General features: G+C 38.2%; 1 protein-coding gene across 1 annotated transcript in view; it reads left to right on the forward strand.

Moving 5' to 3' along the window:
* Window positions 1-825: 825 nt before the first annotated feature.
* The window catches only part of MAN1A1 (mannosidase alpha class 1A member 1), a 65,535-nt gene continuing 42,377 nt past the window's right edge, over window positions 826-23,983 (forward strand). The window contains exons 1-2 of the mRNA XM_039347422.1: window positions 826-2,086; window positions 20,381-20,477. Coding sequence (XP_039203356.1) covers window positions 1,466-2,086; window positions 20,381-20,477 — 718 coding nt within the window. The 5' untranslated portion in view covers window positions 826-1,465. The remainder of the gene's footprint in view (window positions 2,087-20,380; window positions 20,478-23,983) is intronic.

The raw sequence follows: 23,983 nt of genomic DNA on the forward strand, positions 1-23,983 counted from the left end.
ATCTTATGATTTATGATGAATGTATTTTTGTGAGGATTATGATCATGATTTATCACTTGTTGCTTGTATGTACACTGAGAGCTTACACACCGGAGACAAATTCCTTGTGTGTCCAATCACACTTGGCCAATAAAGAATTCTATATAAGTTTGGGAGTCAATAAGCTGAAGACTTTGAGGAACCCTGCCTTACAGCAAAGATAAAGAATCCCAGTTTTATAATAAAGTAGCTCTAATGTGCTTCATTGAGAATTCAACCCAGTAGGAGTAGTGAAAGAAATAACTCAATATTTCACTTCCTGGCACACAACCTGCATATTAACAACTCGTTTAGAGTTAGTACTCTTTTTTATAAGTGCCACGATGTTGCTAAAAGAGATAAACTTCGTGCCCCTCCCACCCCGTGCATAAAACAGATACGAAAAGTCTTAAGCCTTTTTGCGTTCCCAAATACTAAGGTTTCCCCCGAGTTTTGCGCGGTTAAACAAACGGCCTTTGCGTATTAATGTTTCTCCATGGAGCACCGACAAAATTCGCCTGAATTAAGGAAAGTGGGGAGCTAAGGAATATCTGGGGCTATGGGGCATGCCTCTGGCATGACGGGCAACCCTCACCGACGGGAAACACGAGGACTGCAGCGGCACCCTCCGTTCGCACGTCCAGATCCGAGAAAGCGCCCGGAGCCTCCTCCGTTATTTCTAACGGAACGTCTCCACGCCCACGTCCCGCCCGCCTCGCCTTTTAAACCCCGCCCCCTTTCTCCAGTAACGTTTCCCTGCTCCGCCTGCTCTGTGATTGGTCCAGCTTACTCCTTCCCCGCCAAAGGGGGGCCTCGCCTTCTTTCCTCTGAGCTCTCTCGGGTGGTGCCCTGCTGCTCTCAGTTCCGCACTCCGTGACCGGGCAAGCGATTGTTCTGGTTGGCACGGGTTAGGCGGTGCCTCGGCGGGAGCAAAGGTGCTCCTTTCCTACGGTCGAGCGCCCCGGGGCGCCTCTGGGGACCGCCTGCCCCTCCTCTCGTCGGGGACCTGACAGCCAGCATTGGAGGCGCCAGCATGGCCAGTCCTAGAGAGAGCAACGGCGGCGGCAGCAGTAGCCGCCCGAGGAGCTGACGAGAGTTTGCCCTCCATCACCCGTTCGCCGTCGGCCGCTTAACCACGGGTCGCCATCGCCTGCCTCCATTCAGCCCAGAGCTCCAGCCGAGCGGGAGTCGTGTTTTTGCGAAGAGGCGGCGGCCGTGGCGGCGGCAAGGGATTCGAGAAAACTTCCTGTCGCTGGGAAAGGACGACGAAGTTGCCCCCGGCAGCGGCTGCCCGAGACGACGGGCACGGGCTAGTCCCGCTCCTAGCCCGCTCTGAGTGAGGCGGCGGCGGGGGCGGCTGCCGCAGGGGAGCCTTGCAAACGGGCCGCCCCGCGGTTGTCCCGCGGCCGTCGTCCTCCTCTAGCCGGAACTTATCAGCGGGGCTGTCATGCCAGCCGTCAGCCTGCTGCCGCTCTTCGGTAGCCCCGCGAGCCCGGGCGCTTTGGGGGGCTCCTTAGGCGGGGGGGCCTTGGGGGGCCCCGGAGGGCGAAAGGTGCCCGGCCCCAGCGGTGCGTTCCGGCTGACGGAAAAGTTCGTGCTGCTGTTGGTCTTCAGCGCCTTCATCACGCTTTGCTTCGGGGCCATCTTCTTCCTGCCGGACTCCCCCAAACTGTTCAGCAACGTCTTCTTCCACTCGACCTCTCTCCAGCAGCCGCCGCCGGGGCCGCCCGCCCAGGGCGATGCGCACCTCCCGCCGCCGGCGGGTGCGGGGAGTAGCAGCAGTTTCGGGGCTGGCGCGGCGGAGGAAGCGGCGGAGAACTTGGCCAAGATCCGCGAGGATCATGAGCGCGCTTTGCGAGAGGCGAAAGAGACGCTGCAAAAGCTGCCCGACGAGATCCGCAGGGAGATCCACCAGGACAAGCTGAAGCTTCTCCTGCAGGACAAGTTGGGCAGGGGAGAGACGGGGGCTCCCGGGTTGCCCGACCTGCCTTTCCGCAAACCTATCGGGGCCGTAGGAACTGAACCCAGCGATCCCGCCGTCCAGCAGAAAAGAGAAAAGATCAGAGAGGTGAGTAACTACTGCAGGCACTGAAATATACAGCCCTCGTGATTTCTTCCCCCCCCCTCCCCACGACCTCTGGAGTGGTCGGTCTCTTTTCTCTTTCTCCAAGGGTAAGTTGGTTTGTTTATTTGCACTCTTCTTAAAACCTTTTTCTTGCTATTCGCGACCTTCAAGACCTGCTTCCGCCGCTTGTTTGCAAGCGAATTAACAGCTATTGTGCTTGGGTGCGGTCCTGTGATGGACACGACATCTTTTGACGTGAGCAGGAACTTCTAATGGGGAATGGATGGGACACGTGTCGCTCTTGTAAAATTGTAAAATTGACAACGTGGGCAGTCTTTGGAGAAAGCAAATTGTACCAACCCTGTTTCTCAAGACCTTGGTCCAAAGCTGAAACATGGTGACAATATACACTGATTTAGCTTTAATCTCTACAGTTGAGAAGCCAAGGCTAGAGAAGATGTGATGAGGAGAATGGTGTCAAAGCCAGAAGAAGGGAAAGAAAGAAAGAAAATGTCTTGTGTTTTTACTTTAATTTTGCTATTAGAAACAACTACTGCTAGAAAGTTTTTTTTGGGGGGGAAAGAAACAATATAATACAGTATAATATGATAAAATATTTCTGTGATCAATTGTCGCTCAAGATTTCTATCCACAACTGTAACATTTAATGGATAATATGGGGGGGGGAATTATTGAAAAACATAGCAGCTTTACAAACTAATTACATTTGCATACCAGTCTCTGAACCAAATTTGTTTAATATTCCAAGATAAAATTAAAGAACTTAAACCTTAACGACATGTTTTGAATTAACAGACTCATCTGTAACATGTTAACTGGTGGATATCATTACCTTAGAAGATAAATATTGCTAAAAGTATAGTACTGTTTGACAACCGGTAGTGCCCGTTTTCTAATGCTGTAAAGTTTAGAGTACTGTCCTCGTCATACCTTGGAATTCTTGGATGTCTTTCCCATAACTAATATGTTCCTATCTGAAGTAAAGAAGAAGTGTGATATTGTTGGCCACCTTGAGTGAATTAGTGTGCTGGGGAAACAATGGTAAAATAGTATTTTAAACTATTATTGGGAATTATACTGTACAGGTAAATCTCATGTTTGTTCATTGAAGGGGTACTAAAACCTTTAAAGCTATAAAGAGTTTTCAAAAAGCCTTTATATGGAATAAAACACCTGCAAATAAAGTAAGTTATGTAGCAGTGAATATGAAATGAACAGGTAGGTATTTACAGGTAAGAGTGATGAATGTTGTAGAAATTATTTAGACTATCCTGCACTTGCAATAAGGTCTATTTAGTGCAAAAAGATCTAGTTAGCATGATATATTAAGCAATATATTCCATAAAATATTTGTGCAATTAAGTACCACTTCATTAATGCTAGGAGTCAAAAGTGCTGAAATAGAAGAATTGGATGAGCTCCCAGGAAGGTATATCTATTATCTAGAACAGTGTTTCTCAACCTTGACGATTTTAAGGCATGTGGACTTCAACTCCCAGAATTCCACAGCCAGCAATGCTGGCTGTGGAATTCTGGGAGTTGAAGTCCACATGCCTTAAAATCGTCAAGGTTGAGAAACACTGATCTAGAACAAATTGCTATGCAGAATCTGGCTTGTGCTATCTATAAAGTTATGTCATATGTGACGATTCAGGATATACTGTAGGGCATTTGACCTCTGATTTATAAGATACCTATTTTCTGAACTTTGGAATAGTAAATAAATCTGATAAAAATGTTCCAAAGGTTGCATGTAACATTAATGATGGATTACATGCATGCCTGCTCAAGTTTTTTTATTTGGGAAATTCAAGATAGTTAATCTCTACAGTTGGTTACATTTATGAGATTAAATTGTCCATTAAATCTGGAAAGTTTCAAATTAAAACTGCTACTGTTATCAGTGACTACTCCATGAATCTGATATTATAGAATTGTAATACTATACCTGTGCTGCATATTTATATGATAAAGAGCATTTTTCAGGCATTTCTGTCACCATCAGTGAAAGATGTTAAAGCTGTCTTCAAAGCTTTTAGAGTCATTTTCAAAGAAGTTGATGAAATTGTATATGTTGTGTTCCAAGAATTTCTGCCTAGAAATTTTTTATCTCTTAGAACAGATTTTCAGAGTAGTGTAGACTTCTTCATTTAGCTCTTTATCTCAGGAATATGCAGTGTGCCAGTACAACATTGTACATTCTAAAATGCTGCCATCATACTCTCTAGCATGTGGCCACTGTGAAGTTTACAAAAAGTAAAAAACATAAAAAGATGCAGCTGCTCTGTGGATGTGCATTTTAATTATAGATGAAAATACTGCATATTGATTTATAATATAATCTAGAATCCTATCTGTAAAATTACAATAGCAGGAGAATTCCCCAAGTGTAAGAAAACAGTTCATTTGTTAGTTGTTACCTGGTAAGAAGCACAACTTAGAGGTATGCATAATTTGAGCCCTCATTGAATTTCATGAGGTCTCTTAATGAAGCTGGAAGAAGATATTATGTGACTTGTGGGGCAGTAAATTTTTATTGTTGCTCTAGAGACAGGCAAAAAAAAAAAAAGAGCCTGAAGAAAATCTGTGCAGACTGTTGAAGGAATAAAAACATTTTAAAATCAAATCTCAGAACATTGTGTTGCCATTTCAGCTGGTTTTTTGTGGTCTTTCTACTGTTCATCAGGGGTTCCCAACCAGGGGTGCTCGCACAGACGATATTCCAGGGGGTGCGAAAACTTGGCCTTTCAAAATTATAATGTATATGCATAATTCGTTGCAGATATTTCGAACTTTTGTAAGGGGTGCGAGAATATGCGGTGTGGGGTGTAGAAAAGGTTGGGAACCACTGGAGTAGATGAACACAAATGTAGATTTTCATGCATGTGCTGTCATCTACTGCAGGATATTTTGCTTGTTCAACAAGTTCAACATTTTGTCATGAAGGCTTTCATTTTCTTGTTAGCATATTTACCACTGGAAAAAATGTAAACTCTATTTAAGCAGTTATCTAGCTTGAATTCTCTTTAAGTGTAATCTCATACAAAATCCTGAATAAGTGAACAAAACATAACCTCAACTTCAGCATGTTTGATGTCTATGTCCCTGAAGTTTCCTTTACTTTTTTGTCAGTTTTAGAGAAGTAATTTACACTGCTTTTTTTGGCATGGGAGAGAGAGTTTTTTATACTCAGGAGTTAACTGTTGTAGAACTTGTAGAAGTCCCAGGTATTTGCCATAGACTGTAAAGGTCTATAAAATTTCCAAATCAGTGAAAAATACTTTTAAATGACCTTCATCAATCTAAAGTCACTTTAGATTTCACTATGATTGCTATCTGAATAACAATGAAAACTAGTTTTAATGGATTAATTGGAAAAAGGGTTTGTCCATTATTCTCCACAGGGCTGGTCAATTGAAAAGCATGTCATTACAGCAATCCAGATAACTTCATTTGCGTTACCTGTGTCTGCATGATATCAACATATTATGTCAAGAATATCATTTCCATAATGCAGTTATATAAAATGATGTAAACTGCTGCAGAATTTTATTCATTGCATTGACATCTGGGAAATGGACGTTGCAGTGATTTTGTTTGGCCAGATTATCCTGTGTGTAATTGATCTATAGATTTAGTAGCATAATTGGCTAAGTGATTTTGCAACAGCTAGAGTATAAAGCATTCAGGTTATAAAAAAGCTTCCCCACTTGTTTATGTATCTGACATAAAGTTTTTCTTCCTATTAAATTTCTACATTATTTAAAAGTTGCCAAGTTCTGGGATCAGTGTAGCATTCTGAGACAAAAATATCTTATATTGAAATCTAGAACTAAGTATTTAGCTTTAGGACATTATCTATCTAAAGGAAGGATATTCCATTAATATGGGCTCCTTTAACTTTCAGCTTTCTACCATGGCAGGGTTTTTTTATGATTCAGTGGTAAAAGTAACTTTTTTCCAGATTTTGAATACATTTCACTAGTACTGCTTCCTGCTGGTTTTCTTTCTTTCACTAGTACTGCTTCCTGCTGGTTTAATTTTTGGTAACATCTCTTCGAAATGTACAATACAAGCATATTGCAGTCTTGAACACAGTCATAATAAAGCTATATGATACAGTCTTATTCTGCTCATGTAAACTTTGAAAATCTCACTTGTTCAACAAAGCTTTTTAGAAAGGATGCATTGAATATACAGTGATTGAAGAATATTTTAGAGTACACTCCTTAGTAGTGCTAGCTGAGACAAAAATATTTCTTTTTTTTTAATTATAAAAACAAAATAAAACTCCTTAAGTTTGCTTTCTAAAGGCTATTGTTTGGGCTACAGTTTTATAAGGTTGCTAAGGCTATGAAATTAATAGGGTTGTGCAGAACCACAGGGAACGTTTAAGTCATGGCAAAACTGCAAGTGAAAGAGTTAGTTTTCAAAACTTTGTGGCAGATCTCTTTGAATGAAAATTCGGAGCAGCCTAATGAAAACCTTCCAGCCCAGGTTATCTGTTTATGTATCAGTTTACCAAATAAATAAATAAATGTATATGGGCAAGTGCAATGAACGTTGCTGCTGAGACTGCCAATTTGTCCCTGAAGTGAAGCAGCTTACCTCATCGCAGTCCCAGCCAATTCTCCCAGTGATTTGTACAGCTGTAGCATAAATGCCATAGCATTTGGAATCTTAAAAAAAAAAAAAGCTAATCTAATCTTGACAAAATAATAGCAAAAAGAATTTAAACTCTAGTAACACAGTATTTTAAATTTCAAAATAGGATGTTTTATCATCAGAGCAAAATGAATTCTACATGTTTTGACCTGATTTGATATTGCTATGTGATAATGTAATTATATTTCCATTTGACTAAGCCATCCCTCCCCCCCCCAAAAAAAACCCATTAAAAATAATGTAGATACTTGACCCTCCTTTTTAACTATTTGAATCTGTAGAAACACAAATTTGTCAGGAAAAGTGCAGTAGAATGGTATCAAATACTCCATCACTCTAATAATTCTTTGTTCTCCCAAGATATATATAATCATATGGATAACTGGGTAAAACCAAAGACCACTGGAGTGATTGATGTTTATTTTTGCATATGCAGAATTAGAATTGACTTTTCTCTTCTTTCCAGTTGTTTGTTCCTCACCTGTGCTAGAAATAGATTGTGTAGAGGTCTAGAACTAGAAAACAGCGTTGCTGTTGTTGTTTCTGTCTTAAAGTTATTGTTGACTCCTGGCAACTGCCTGGACCAATGCCTGCAGTTTTCTTGGCAAGATTTTTGAAAGTGGCATGTCATTGCCTTCTTTCTAGGCAGAGAGAGTAGAAATGGCCTAAAGCCACAGTGGCGAACCTATGGCATGCATGCAACAGGTAGCACGCAGAGCCTCTCTGTGGGCACGCGCATCGTCATCCCAGTCCTAGGCCTTCAGCTGGGTTTTATAAAACCTTTTCGCTTTAGGCCTCCGCTGCCATGTGCAAAAAAAATAATCAATTTCAACTTCTCGTGGGAAAAAAAAAAAGATCTCGCAAAGTTGGAATTGATTGATTGAACATTTTAGTCCCGCCAAGTCTGCCATTATCACCCCAGCCATGCCCACCCAATTGGCCACACCCACTCAATGGGCCACACCCCCGGCACCCGATGATACATAAGTGGGTTTTGGCTTGCAGTTTGGGCACTCGGTCTCTAAAAGGTTTGCCATCACTGACCTAAAGTCACCCAGCTGGCTTCTTGTCTAAGGCAGGACTAGAATTCATAGTCTCCCCATTTCTAGCCTGGTGCCTTAACTACTATATCAGACTGAGTCTCGTAATATAGTTTAGGATGATGCTTTTTTAGGAGCTAAGTAAAATTACTTCTAAAAATATTTTAGACAAGAGTTTTACTCTATATTGAACCAAGTAAACCACTTAATTATTAGAAATAAAATATCACAAGGTTATTGACAATGACATAATATTTCATTGACTAAACTTCATCTGCAGACATGTTTAAGTATTTTATAATATATTTCATTAGCTCTGGCACTGCTAACTGCTGAACAATTATTAAAATACAGCTTTTCCAGAGCTGCGGTATAAAAGGAAGACTTAGGCTTGCTTACATGGTTCTTGTTCTCCACCCATCTGCAGCTTTGAGAAATGCAGTGCATGTATAAGTTTACAAGATTAGAAGTAAAATGTCAACATTATTATCATTGTTAAGCAATTGTTAACACATTTATAATAGTGGTTTATCTATGAAATTTATATAATTTGTATAATATTCAGACTCAAATTGCTAAAATAATTGAGTAACTTTAAAGTCTTGCTTAATTATAATAGTTTGCAGGAAAGATTAAAACCATAATAATCCAAAAATCAAATTCATAAAATACTTCTTTACCAAGCACAAGAACCTCAGTTTTCATTCAGAAATGAGAACTTTAGTTCATTGCTACATTATATTTTCCCAACTGTAAAATAGTTTCAATGTTCTGTCTCTTGCTATCACTGTGTTAATACCTTTATACTTCAAAAAGGAACAATCTTACTTACTTCCTTTTCTTGACAATGCAACAGCTGATGTACCCAAGTCAGCAACTACCCACAGTTTACACATATTTGTTTCCACAAAATATTTCTGTATAAATCATCATTGAGTTGGTATTGACTTTGGAGGCCTATTATCCTAATAATATTCTTTTCTGAGATAAACAACATAATACACAGTCCAGAAAAAGAATAAAATAGGAGGCAACATTATTCAGTATACTTACCTGCATCATATTTCCAAATTTTGCTCTTTGCTGTCATTTTTCAGACTACTGCTATAAACCTCTAAACTAATCTGCTTGTGATTTTTGTATCTAATCTTATTTTATGACAATAATAGCATTGTTGGGAGAGAAGCAATCTTCATAAATATGTTTAACATCATAAGTATAAGGAACCCACATTTGTATTTTAATATTTCTCCTGAGATGTTATCTACACCTGCAACTTTTTCTACATTCATGACTTCAGTTTTTTTCTTGGACATTATCATTTATAGAATGTGTTTCAGTTCCATTCTTCAACATATATTTATTAGTCCAATGCAGGTCTCTAAAATGTACCTCCAGTATATCTTACTTAAGCTTTATTTCAAATAATTTAACCATTTTTGTTTTAATTCTCTTCATTTTGCCTTATTAACCCACTTTCAAAATCCCTTTTTTCCCATCAAATTCTGCATTTTTGTCTCTTAATTTTAATCATTTTGTACTTGTCTATAGCCATATGTTTCTGTAATTAATAAAACATTTATTTACATGTGTTTTTTTTCTAATCCTTAGCCTGTATATTCTACTTTTACTTGTTTCCTTTACTTTTTTATAAGTAGGGGAAACTTTTGTAAAAAGCCTTCCCAGTTATCTGAGATGTGTTGTGATGTGTGTGTAAAGCTATTTTTCTTTCTCATTTTATAAATCCGTGTTCTTTACCACACACACCTTATACATTCCCAGCCTCATTCTTTATATGCCATGGTCATCAACAGATGGCCCTATGAATATTAACCTCCACTATCCGTCATTCCTCTGGTCAGCCAAGATTTTGACATATTTCTTCTCTTGACTCTTCCACACAGGAGGAGGAAAGCTAAGAAAACTAAATAGCATCATGCAGTTGTCACTTTTGTTGTTGTTATTCTGCAGCCACAGTCTCCTTTGTTTCGCTGTAAATAATTCTGAACCACTGTTATTGGTTCCCAGCTTTGGTCCTAACTTGTTAAAAGAAGCAAATCCGAGTAGTGATAATAAACAAACCATGGGCAGAGCCATCTGGATTAATTACTCATAACCCACTGGGAAGCAGAGTCGGGTAAAACTGATCGAGTAGTATATAACAGCATGCTTTTTATTCCTGGGTAATCTAGAATCCTGTTCAACTGTTTGTGGAAACACTACCATTATCACTCTCTTGTTAATAAACATGAAATAGTATTATCGGGTTGTATGTTAATAAATGTGATATAGCATTATACCCAAAATGTTTTCTGTTAACCACCACTTTTGGAGTATTAGGTTAATTGTATTCTTCTATAGGGAATATGGATTAAAATTTATCTTCTTCCATTCCACACAATACTGAGATATTTTTTTGGTGCCCAGACTCAGGAATCCTAACTACGCATGTATAATTGGGCCTTCTATTTTTGATAGTACATACACTGCTATCTGCTATAAGAATGGAACAAGAAAGAACCCCCCCCCAAAATAGATTTTTATGATATTTATTCATATGGATTTTTACATTTTACATCCATGTTTTTTTTAATATTGCTTTTTTATCTCATTGTGCCCTACCCTGAGTTGCTTTTGGTGAGATAGATGGCTGTATAAATTTGAATAATAAATATGTCAGCCCAAGCTGTCCTTCTGCTCTATACCAATTATAAGGCAAAGGGCCTTTTCAGCACATTTTTGCTGCATGCATTAAAAAAAAAAAAAAGAGTTAATCCTTTTATTGCTATATTGATTAGGTCAGGACCTGTGGCACAAATGAACAGAGTGTTATAAAAAGTTGGATTGTTACTAGATGGGATTCTTTGCGTTGCCAGGAAAAGATCAGCTATGGATAACCAGATAAAGTATTCCTCTATTGATTTCATTAAATTATATTGGCCTTTGTGTTATTTAATAGCTGTTGAATTATATTAGTTTTACCTCTTTGGATCAATGAGGACAATAATGTTAGAAAACCATTTGATCCATTTTTTTTCTAATGGCACATATCTAATATGCACACTTGCACACAATTTGATTTGAGTACAGTGTACTCAAGTACCTTGAATACTTGATAAAAAAAACCAGTATCTTCTAATAAAAGTAAAACTTGTCTCCATTGATCCTTATGCAACAAGAGCCACAATATAACAGTGCTGATATCATAGGGTAGGTTTCCTGGGAATTTTCTGAACTTTCAGCAAATTCAGTGGATTGGCTTTCGATTTTATCTTCCTTTACAACTTCCACCAGATGAAATGGCTGCTGTTGGCTGGCTATTGAGGGAACAGCCTGTTGGGCTTATTTTTCTTATTGTTGTCAGTACTGGTAGCATGTTTCTGCTTCCTTTCCCATCATCTTCTACCCTTCCATGGCTGAAATTTAATCCCTGCAGCAAAAGGCAATCTGGGAAAAAGAAGTAGACAATTTTCCTTCAGATTATCTTTAAGAAATAAGGAAATATTTTAGGCAGAAACTGCATTTACATTTTAATTTCTTTGGTCTGTGCATGTTCTTGTACGATGATGCCCTTGTACTTCTAACCATCTACTGAGTGTCCAGATTAGAGCAACATATAAATCGCATCAAGTAAGCAGGCAAATAATAAGCAAGTCAACAATATTATATATACTTTAGTCTTTTATGCACATGCGAGCTTTTCATGAAGATACTTTTTTGCTTTCAAATTGTAACAATTTTTCCTGAGAAATTCTTAGAGGCCAGTAAAACTCAGAACCTGTGGTGGAAAGTGCAGTTGGAGAAGGAGTTGGGGGGAATCTCAGCAATCACACTGTAGCTTCTCTGAAAGGAGACAGCATGCATTCAAGAGAGCAGTCCAAGATAAGAGAGGAGGAGATGGCTCAGAGTAGTCACACCCTAGAATCTCCCAGGGTATATCTATTAAAATTAGAAAGCTATAGCTTTAGCCTGACAAGATTCTATTAGGTGTAAAATAAATAAATAAAGAATAGGGCTCAATTGGATTTGGGCTTAGGCCTGACAGAAGATGATAGAATTTTAACAGCCCAGTGCTACCTTATGATCTTCAGACTTTTGTTCTTATTGTTAAGCCAATTTTCCAGCTGCTGTATATTGTAAATTGGTTCAGCTCTGTATTTTTGGTCCTGCATATTTACAACTGTGTAAGTTTTAAAAATTAAGTGTCTTTGTGTTTCTTTTTTTTTTTCCTAGTAAAGTTTGATCTTTCTTGCCCTCTTGTGAGATTGGGAGTGGGAGAACAGCTGATATCTCTACTTTGTACTCTCAATGCTACATGATAAAGGGGCAATGCTGTAGCAACTATTTCATTATTTCTCTCTTATCTTCCAACTAATCAGAAAAATACTGGTTAGTAGAGAAGACACTAGGGAGTGTCCCCTTGGAAGATGGGTGATAAAATGGCTACTAAGCTGCTACTTCTACGAAGGAGGCAGGGCCACAATAATAAGAATCCCTCAGAGAGTTGATTGGTATTCTCTTGTTTTCATGGATTTTTTTTTTATTAAAAAGAGTCTATTTCAGACAAGTTTAATTTGGATCCCAGGAGGATGCCATTAATAATTTAAACAGTGTTATTTATTAGAGCAACAAACAAAACTTAGAAAAAATGGAGTAAATAACCACACATCCATCCACACAAATACTTCATAATTCTAGCATCTGGCAAAGCAATAAAGGCACACATCTGCAATATATTTAAGTGTTCTGGAGATTACCGCCTGCACGAAGAATGAGCAGTGATAATATGCCTGCAGCTTGTTTAATGTTGGCAAATCCTCCTTCCTTTTTTTCCTAATCTCCATTTAGCTGTGGTTTATTCATCATTGTGAAAAAGACAAAAGCTGTGTTTGTGTTATTAGAGCCAAGCTGAAATGTGCCTCCTTTACAGCTAGTTCACCTGTGAAAAGCAACCTGACAATTATTCAAAAAGCAGAATGCTGTGCCTCTACCTGCTCTCTCTCTCTCTCTCTCTCTCTCTCTCTCTCTCTCTCTCTCACACACACACACACACACACACACACACACACATACACACACACACACTTCTACCTCCCACAGAGCTTTTGGGTGGCAGTAATAACCCATGATGCTTGCCTTCACATATAAGATTGACTGTTGCTACTGTTACATTATTATTAAAAAGTGCCTCCCTTGAAGAAGGGATATGGGGGTTAATGTCATTAAGCACAAGTAAAGATAGTTCAGAGATAAGGAAAATGCTTTTTATTTTGATTAAAATGTATTCTGCTCACCTTTGAATTAACTTCTGTCGTGTCATTATACAATCACAATTTGGTATGATACTTTGCTGACATTAATGATACTGTAATTTTAGTATGTCTTTATTACAAAAGTTCTTCAGATTTGGACTAATTCTTTTTTAATAGCATAAATATTTATCTTTGAATATTTAGTATAGATTAATTATGTTGCCTCAAGTGTTCTTCTGTTTTGGGGGGGTCTGCTTTATTTTTGCAAACTTATTTTGAACTTAATTCTTACGACTGACAATGATGAATTTCAGTGATACCATTTCAGATATATACATTCACCATTCGCCATACTTATTTTTGTGTGTAGTGCCTTTAATGTTTTGTATAGCCCTTAATAGCCCATGTGGCATCATTTAACAGACCTTGACTGTTCTAAAAGTAGCTGAGCAGGTTTAGTACTTACTTGGGAGACTATCAGGGAATCACAGGTTGGTAAAATAGATCGGAAGGCAAAAAAGCATCCCAGAAATAATAACAACTGCAGTCGCCTGGAGATAGTATATAATTAAGAAGCTTGACTTTCCCTTATTCCATAATCATTCATGAAAGAAAGAGTAATATACCTCTTCTAAAACTTTTGTATATTCTGTGAAAGACATTCTTATTGAAATAAGATAATAGGTGGAATTCAGCGATATACTGCTTTTAATCAGCAGAACAAAATAAAGGCAACTCTCCTTCCCCAGTACAGTACAGCCTTGAATCCTGTCCTAAAAAAAGAATTCCCAACCCCTCTGGTAGGATTTAACATTTCATTGGATAATGATTGTAGAGCAGACATGTCAAACTCGTGACATCACATGACGTCGTGCAACATATCGGGACAGTTTTGCCATTGCCGGCAATGGGGTGGGCACGGCTTCCGGATGACGCATCCAGCCCATGGGCCGGCAGTTTGACACCCCTGTTGTAGAGGAAAAAAGCATCCCATTAAATGTAGTCTTTATTTAGAGGCTGCTTCGTTTAGCATCTGTCCCATTTAACAACTTTTTCAGTTATGACAATGATGGAAAAGTAATTTTATGAACAATCCTCGCATTTACAACCTTTGCAGGTCTCTGAAGCAAAAGAAACCAGAAATAAGATCATAAGCACAGCTGGCTTTCACTTAGCAACTGCTTCATTTAATGACAAAGTTGTCAGTCCCAATTGTGGTCACTAAATGAGAACTACCTGTATAGCTACAGTTAGATGGAACTCCAACATTGATCCATAGCTGGAGTCCATCTAAAGTACTCTATAATTGTTTCTTCTCCTGCTACAACATAGTGAACTCTCACAAAATAAGTCTGATATCATAACCAAATCTTCAACCTCTTGCTGAGTCATATCCCTCATGTATGTTGATTATGCTTCTCACACTTAAGACAAATTTTCAATTACATAGAAGCTACCAGTATACCCTATCTTGTTCTGTCTCTTGTTTGAGAAAAAATGGAAGCTGTAGCTGATCTGGTGCCCTCCCCATTGGAGAAAGTTGCCGTAATGTGTTATCCTTTATGAAAGTGGTTCTTAACCTGTGATCCACAAACACTGGGGGGGAGCACGATGTCATCACATGGGGTCCGCAAAGGTTTGAAAAAATTTATGATTTTAATCTTGAGTTAAGTCTTGGGAGTCCATGACCACAAAAGGTATTTAAAGGAGTTCATGATGAAGAAACCACTGCCTTATGACATTGTAAGGTATGACTGGTGGGAACTGCACAATGTGATGTAAAGGATATGAGAGTTCAAGAGTTCTACAAGATTTATTCTGGTTCCAAACACTTACAATATGTTAGAACCACAAATCATTTGTCTGAAACCTAACTAGAAATAGTGGAGATATGGTTCTTGTCAGTTTGAAATAAATCCTATATCAGCTCTTCTTGCTACTAAACTACTATTGAGTGGCAAGCAAGGAATGGCCATAAATTTGCAGTTTAAGTATTGAGAAGACATTGGACTTGGCACTTACTGAGATAATTGCAGTGGCTTGTTAGGTCTGTAAGACTCTTTTCTGTTCATTAGAACAGATAATAAAATAACTTTTTGGTTCCCTTGAAAGCTACTTGATGGCACAGAATCAGTCAATAGACTAAAATTGCAAATAATTTTATGTACAAAACCTCAGTGAAAAGCAGAATAATTCAACAGGCTAAAGAAATGCACAGTAAATAATCAGCTATAAAAGCAGTACAAAAGAGAGATTTTGGTTCTTATTTTCTGAAGAGTTAATTAAGATTGAATCCATTTGCATTTTTAAATCAAGTGGAAAGGCGAAAATTAGCTTATAGTTCACAATTTTAAATGGATGATCTCCTCAAAGGTCATCTCCAGAATAGTTGCTGGGGTATGACTAGACAGCTTCAAATTGTCTTTGGCAGGCTGTGTAAGCAGAATTTGTAAAGGAATATAAGCTAGGTTCTAGGAAATGAGCCACTGAGCCTGTAAATGGGAAGAATAAATGGGAATTGCAGGTCATCTTCAGCAGGCAAGTTTAAAGGGAATAGTACAAATGTAGAATTGAAAATGACCAGAAGGACCACCTTAAACCAGCTTCCAGCAGTTTGCACACACACCAATTAAAATATTCACAAGAAATGGCTGATTAGCCTCTTTTAAAAACCTGCAGAATTGGAAAATCCACAATCTCCTTAAGTAGACTGCCTATTGTGGCACAAATCATTGATTGTCAGAACATTTTGGCTTATAATTCAACTAAATTTTGATAATTGCTGCTTATACCCAGTATTTCTGGTTCTAGTTGCTGTGGGCTCTTGAAAACATGAATTCGAGCTGGAATTCTGAGTGGAAAACAAGACAAAATAAAAGCTGGCTGCTCTTGATTGCTTGAGGGGAGGAGGGGAAGGGGAAAAATGAACGGAACCTGTGGTCACACCTGCATGGCAGTATGTTTGGGTTTCCGCCTGAGAACATCCTGGTATATATAAATAACAATTATACGATTGTGACACTCATTCCAAAAAAATATATAACAGGAGTGGAGCAACAAGCAACCATACTTCAATTGAAAGATTAGATCACGGAAAGAAGGGCACCTCAAAAAACCAACAGTTAAAAGAATAGTAAGGCAAAGAAGGAAGCCCAGTGAATAAGAACAATACAGTAATGGATACAAGAGATGTAGAAGGTATTCTGACACACAGGAACCCAGAAGCAGAAGAAAATACTGTAAAACCTTGTGAAGGTTCTTTGCTCTCCAAGGACTTGGACATGTCATAATGTAATAAATGTATAGAGAATTAATTTATTACAAAACACATCCTCCCCAAATTACAGGGTTATCTCCACACTTCTAGGCTTTACAAGGTGATGTCGTCACATGAATATATCTTCGGTTCTTTAATACTTAGTCTTTTAATACTCAGTTCAAACTAAAGTCTCAAAGTCTTTAAAGTAACATACAGCTTTTGCCTTTCTACAAACGTTCTTGTACGAATTGGGATGAGGTGCTGTTTCACTGTTGTTGCTCCTTTTCTTATTGCTTCCAAGCTCCAGGCAGGACTCCTACCCGGATAGGCTGTTCAGCATAGCTTATGGTCCCAGCGGGTGAATGAAAGTCCTCTTGCCTGCTTGCCTCTGGCCAGTCTATAGATATCGCCTCCACTTCCTTGTCTAGGCTATGTGCATTTACTGGGTGGGGAAAGCTGCCCTTGGAGGGTTTGCACGTTCTTGAAAACACCAGGATATAAGTGTATGAGTGCATGTCCGAATGGATGACGGTAGTGCAGGGAAAGTGTTTCTGCCTGGATGCAGTTGCTTTTTCCAAAGCATAGGCAGCAATCCCAACTTCACTCCCTCTGCTAAGACTTCTGAGCAGAAAGGGGAAAAAAATACATTGCAGAACAGGAGGCAAATTAACAAATCCACAAGGGGCAGAAAGGATGCAATTGTTCCTTGCAAAATGGGTAGGAAAATAGATATGCAAGATGGTGACTCACTAGCACAAATGTGTTCAAAGTGAAACCAGAGGTTTAATATATATTCTCAGGTAGGAGCAAAGGTTATACAGCAATTTAATGCAGTGGTTAAGGCATCAAGTTAGAGACCAGGAGACCAAGCATGAAGCCAACTGGGTGACCTTGAGCCACTCTCTCTTTCAGCCCTAGGAAGGAACAATGGCAAAACATTTCTTAAAATCTTGCCAAGAAAACTGCAGAGATACGTCCAGGCAGTTGCCAGCGGCCAGCACTGACTTTTGATCTTAACCTGTATTAGCATTGTAGTCTCCTGGCTAACATGACATTGCCTTGTGCTAAATAAATAAGCACTGACTTGAAGGTATTAAAAAAAGGACCAAGGATCAGGGATGTCTGAACCCCTCCCAAAACATACCAAAGGCACTGATGATTTTTCAAATGTTCAGCATTGGGGGGGGGGAAGTGTTTCACAGTGCATGGGAACATGAACAAAGCATCTCTTATCAGATTGCTAAAGCAGCCATGTCTTTTCAGAAGAGAATGTGCTCTGAAAGCTGTTCCCAGATGGTTTGTCTTTACTTTGTAAAGAGAAAAAGGAAGATACATGGTCCGTAGACTAGCCAGCCTGCCATCAATACAAAAGAAACTGATTCTTATTTCTGGTGAAAAGATTCTTTTGCACAAAAAGGATACTGGAAGTTTTGCTTTGTCCTCCTCACTCTCATCTTCAACCTCAGTTATGATGTCTAGTTTTGGGCTCTGCACTTTAAGGATTCAGTGAAACTTAAACCAGGGTGAAAGAAATTGGGTCTGTCTACCATTGAAAAAAAGAAAACTGAAAGGCCATATGCTGACACTATTCAAATATGCAAAAGGGTATAATCCCAAAGACTGTTCTGTATCATCCCAGAATAACTAAGACAGAAAAAAAATGGATCCTTGCTACATGATTGCAATTTCTATCAGAACATTTAAAAAAACCTCCTAATCATAAGAGCCATTTGACAGGAGGATCCATTATACACCAAAATGATTGTCTGCCTTTCATTAGTACATGAGTATATTCGTGTAGAGGCTAGGCAGACATCTGATCTAGAGAATCAGATGTTCGGATTGGTTTAATTTGAATTTCTGTACTCAGCAGGACAGCCAAGTTTAATAATCTAGCTGAATATTTCTGATTCTGTCACTCTAGGTAATTAGTTCTTCAGTCAAACACTTCACTTAGATGTTTCATTCAAATACATTTTTAAATGAGACATTGCGGAGTATTCTTGAAATCCAGCAACAGTATAATATTTCTGACTAACTGATTTTGTACTGCAATATTTTATCTGAATCCAAACTTTTACTGCAGAATGACTTAACAGAGTGCATACATTGCCAATTTTAAATATAATATGTATACCGTTTTCCATCCAAATTCAAGCAGAAGCAGGAAATGATATATATGAGTTGAATATAGCCAAACTTTCTCTCAAACACAGGTTAATAGACTTTAAAGAATATATAAGCATGGAAGATTTGATTTGATTTATGGAAATAACCTTATCTAGCATCTTTCTGAGAAAACATTTTTTTTAAAAAAAACTACTTTGGTACTCCATTAAAGTTGCTTTCTGCTAAGTTGGAAATCAATTTAATAAGCTTGAATTAGAATGCCAGGGTGTTTTGGAGAATAGTACCTGATCACTTAGCTGATTCACTTCTCAGATTATTTTGTTAATTCAGTATTCCTTAGCTTGCTGCCCTCTAACATATAACTTTAATTTATAGAATTCCCAGAATAATAAGAGGATACCAGAATGAGAAACTTTGCCTTGGTTATTTAAAAAATAACTTGAGTGAGACAATCTCTGTACTACTGAGCTGTTTTAGCTTTAGCTTTATATATCATTTGGGACAGTTTAGCCCAAATGATATAGCTTAGTCCCAACTGATATATAATGCTTGAATAAGCACACCTTTAAAATACAACATGTGTGTGCATCTGTGCTGTGCTGTGAGGTACATGCAGGAAAACATTATGTACTTTAGAAATGGAAAGATAATACTTGAAATGAGGACACAATTCTAGTGAGGGAGCTTAGGTTTTAGGATTAAAACCATCCCAGTTTTTCCCAAGTGCTAGGAAGCTATTGCTTCATATCCTATCAGTGCTCCTTTCCCTGCTAAAGAAAAACAAAATTAAATCAATCTTGGGAGAATGGGAACTGATGGCAGAGGGCTCTCTCTAAGAAGAGAGATCTTTCAGAGGGCAAGTGATACATTTACACCAAAGTGTGGTGAATCATGATGAGACTCTAAAATATATTCCTTTATGGAAAGGAATGCTCTTTTGCACAGAGGAAGCATGTACTTCTACTCTCTGGTTTGTGAGAGGAAATGAGAGTGGTGGCTATATTTAAATGTGAACATTCATATCTGTTATTCAACACATTCCAAAGGCAGCAGTATGAATTCTAACCTATATATGAAAAATAAATATTTAGGGGATGCAATAGGAGGGTTGAGGGGAATTTGCAAGCATTCTGGTGTCTGTATCTGGCCTGTGCATTGTAAACTTTATTAAGCATTCTTTCCAAAATCTTGGGATTTAAGCATCCCAGTAGATTGTAGATATTTAAATTATTATTTAAAAAAATATTTTCATTTAGTATCAGTCTAGTGAGGGTATACATCTTTGAGCCAACAGATGCCATCTTGCTGATTCCTAATTTACATAATAGTACTCAAAAGTTTGTGGCAATGAAGTAGGATACTTATAGATTGGGAACTACTGATTCATGAAATGATGTAAAATAAGTATTTCTACTTATAAAAGGATGTCATCCAAGTCTCTGCCTGTGTTGTGAATTAAACAGCTATGAATTTACTGGGGATGTCCATTGATTTTTCTTTTACATTGCTAAATTATTTCACTAAATTCTGCTATGTTTGCTAGAGTTTGGATTTGCTTTATGTCATCATATGCTGGAGATGAATAAAATATCAGAATGTTATTGTTTATTGGTTTTAGCCAAGAGAGTTAAACAGAAATTCTGTTTTCCATCTGTTAGCTGAACTGGGAATATATGATTCTCCATTATATATTTCTAAATAAGAATTGGGATTAGAATGGAATTAGAGCAGGTCCCTGAATAACTGAGTAACTAAAACAGCAAACATCAATATGATGTTGCTGCTAATAATGTTTTAACATTAGAATATACCTATAATATAATAATAGGTGTTTAATTAACCATTGAATGAGCACATTGATCTTTGGTTATATTTCCTGCTAGTTTTCTTGCCAATTCCAAATTATAATCCTGCTTTCATGTCCCACCAGATGATGAAACATGCCTGGGATAATTACAAACATTATGCCTGGGGATTAAATGAACTGAAACCCATCTCAAAACAAGGACACTCGAGCAATTTATTTGGTAAGTAATATGTGCTTTCTATTTAATGACATCAGCTGCTTTACTATTTTGAAGCTAAAGATTACATTAGAAGTGGTGTTCTTGATTAGCTGGTGTGATATGTTATTGAAAATGTGTGTTTCTTTATCAAAGTTTAATTCTCTGGTTGTATCATGTTTACTGTTAAGAAAATTAGCAGCACTTGCAGGAAGAGTGAGAGGCAACGTTATTTTATGTTCTAAAGTTGGCAGAAAAATCTCTAACCTGTTATATCTTTCCCCTTACATATTTTGCTACAAGTTTTTATACATTCCCTATGCATAAGTAAACTTTAAATCAGCAAGATAATGCAAACAAAGGAATTGATAGAAACTGAGTTCCTGATAAGTTTTAATGATCAAAAGATTGAGCTCTTAACACATTCAAGGACAGGACTACATGCAATGAATGTATTTATTAAGATATAGGCACTTAACAATGTCTTAAATGTAAAAAGAAGAATTTTTAACAATGCATGTTTTTGATCAGGTAAAATCAGTCTTAGCTGAACTCCGTCTGAGAGACTTAATCATTTCACTGGTAGAAGAAATTATATGTTCAGATCATTCATATATTAAAAGACCATTTGCCAGAAAATGTTACCATGTACTACGCACTTGAACAAAATCTATGTTGAAGTACATAAAAGGTCAAAATGGTGGTGGATAAAGGGCTTTCCTAGTTTCTACTGGGCATCTTGAGTTATAGACTAGGTAAACTGGGTGGCTTCTACAGTATTGCTTCTTTGCAGTAAATAATAATAATAATAATGTTGAAAGGGACCTTGGAGGTCATCTAGTCCAACCCCCTGCTCAGGCAGGAAACCTTATGCTGTTTCAGACAAATAGCTGTCCAGTTTCTTCTTAAAGACTTCCAGTGTTGGAGCATTCACTGCTTCTGAGGCAGGTTGTTCCACTGATTGTTCTAACTGTCAGGAAGTTTCTCCTTAGTTTTAGATTGCTTCTCTCCTTCATTAGTTTCCATCCATTGCTTCTTGTCCTGCCTTCAGGCGCTTTGGAAAATAGCTTGACTCCCTCTTCTTTGTGGCAGCCCCTGAGATATTGGAACATAGTTATCATGTCCCCCCTCGTCCTTCTCTTCATTAAACCAGACATACCCAATTCCAGCAATCGTTCCTTATATGTTTTAGTCTCCAGTCCCCTAATCCTGGTGCAAACTACAATTTTTCATCAAAGATTTCATTCTCCCTCTGCTCATATGTCCAATTCCATGGGCTAAATTAACAAAATATGGAAGCAGTACCTTAGGGGGCTGAGTATCCATCAGAGGAAGCCCATTGACTGAGAGTATTAATAAGCATCTATGAGAATTCTAAGCATGCTTTCTCGATTTGGATTTCTGAAGGGACATCCAGTATCTGGGACAGCCTCTGTCGAGTCTGGGAAGCATTTAAGTGAGCACAAAACAGTTTGAGATGCACTGCATATTTGGCAAAGATATCTGCCAGTACATTTCTAATAGCATCAGAAATACTCCAATGAGACAGAGAATGCAGGGAAGAGCAAGGCTTCTAGGAGACTTTTTACCAAGGAGACATGCTTAATAGGCGAATCTAAATTAGTTAGAAACTGTCTCAGTTTCCATAAAGCTCAAATTATGCATAACTCCAAAGACATATCAAGAATCTACATAAATATTAGCAGATTTCCCTTTGGCTAATTTAAAGGCACATGTTAGCACATCTAGCTACTTGAGTCTGGCATTTAAGCAAGAGAGAAGAAATAGCGTGTGATATCAAAAAGCTGATGGCCCAGAGCAAAGATCCACAGATTAAAGGGCAGCAGCTACTATGCCCAAGCATGGAGAAAAAGCAAGAGCAATGAGATCTAACACATTTGCTGTAGCAGGCCAGTGATCTGTTTTGTTCCCTGTGCTTTGGTGTTGATAGATTGAGCAAAGGTACAGAGTTCATGGCCAAAGAAGGTGGAAGGCTTAAAGCAGTCGGGAATTTCTACAGCAAAAATAGAAACAAGCACAAATGTTAAAGCCAGAAAAGAGGATTTTGGAGCTTCAGAGCCGAAGTTTTCAGAGGAGTTGGTTAGCTCTGCTATGTTGAAAATCCACTGGCAGCAATAGCCCATTCTCCAAAAGTGTACACTTCTGCCACAGAAGTAGACAAGAGAAATTTAAAATGGGATCAATGTGAGAAAGAAGGCTTGCCTTGTGAAATACCGTGACCTAGATAAGGCACAGAGGTTTTTCAGAGCTACAGCTTGATGTTACAGACCTGGTCCTTTCGCAGCAATAACAGAATGTTTGTGTCAGTCTGGCAAGTTTCCAGAAGAAAGAAAGCCACAAGGAGATCATCAATATACTGAATTAGAGCAGAAGATACAGGACAAGATCAAACAGATTCTATAGGTACTATACATACAAAACAAAGGTGATTATTAACATGAATAGGAACAGAAAAGAAAAGTTTACAATTCTGGTAATTGAAAAGTTAGGAGCATATATACAAGAATGCTGATCCAGAATAGTATTGGGGTTTGGAAGCACAGGAAAGGTGGGTATCATACCGTAAGTCTATTTGTCATTCTTAGATGCTACACAAAGTGCCATTTATTACTCTACCACCATTTTTAAATGAGCAAGATTGAAGTGTTGCTTGTAGTGATTACAGTTATACCCTGCTTCAAGAATACGTCAGTTACTGGTTTAATTCCTTCCTTAGCTTCTGGGTTTAAGGGATACTGCATTTTCCTGGTTAATGGGGGGGGTGTGTGTTTGAATCAATTAAAATTTAAATTTTAACAGGCTGGACTGAAAGTATACACCCCATTTCATTAGGATGTTTTGTCCACAAAATATCCGTGACTTGCTTCAACTTGTATTCATCTAAAATATAAGGCTGGCTTTCCTCCCGAAGAGGCATTGCCAATAGAACCACTGTTGCTGCTTCATCCTGGGAAAGTATATCTAAACAAAGTCCATTTGGTGTGCAATATGTGATGGTTGTTAATTCGCAAAGCCAGTCCCAATTCTAAGCCCATTTACTACAGAGAAATATTGGGAATTCTGATATCCTAAGAGTAGAATAAAGAGCAGGAGTATTTAGAAGGGATAGTTTTTCCTCCTATAGTGCAATCAGCAAATGGCTCAGAGACAGAAATAGACAAGAGGAGGTGAGATGCTATTATTTTCACCCGCACACATCCTTGGGCTATTTTTTAGGAAAATTTGTTTCCAAAGCCCAGGATTTCCATAGGAGCAATGTGATCCTGGGGGGTTTGACCCTGAAAGGATAAGTCTGAAGGCTTGTTTCAAATGTTGTTGCTTGTTATATTTAGAGGTGTCCTTCCTTTTCCTTGTCTATTAGTTGGAAAGTGGAGAGCCTACAGCTGACTCACTTGAAGAGCCATCAGCAGTGTCTTTAGCTTTTCCTTTAGTTATCTAGAAACTTTGAGTTTGAGTGGCCGTTGTAATAATCTTATTAAGGTGTTCTCCTTCCAGCCCAGTAAGACATT

The sequence above is a fragment of the Crotalus tigris genome, unplaced genomic scaffold (assembly GCF_016545835.1).
Source record: "Crotalus tigris isolate CLP2741 ecotype Arizona unplaced genomic scaffold, ASM1654583v1 scf7180000018073.2002930, whole genome shotgun sequence".
NCBI lineage: Eukaryota > Metazoa > Chordata > Lepidosauria > Squamata > Viperidae > Crotalus > Crotalus tigris.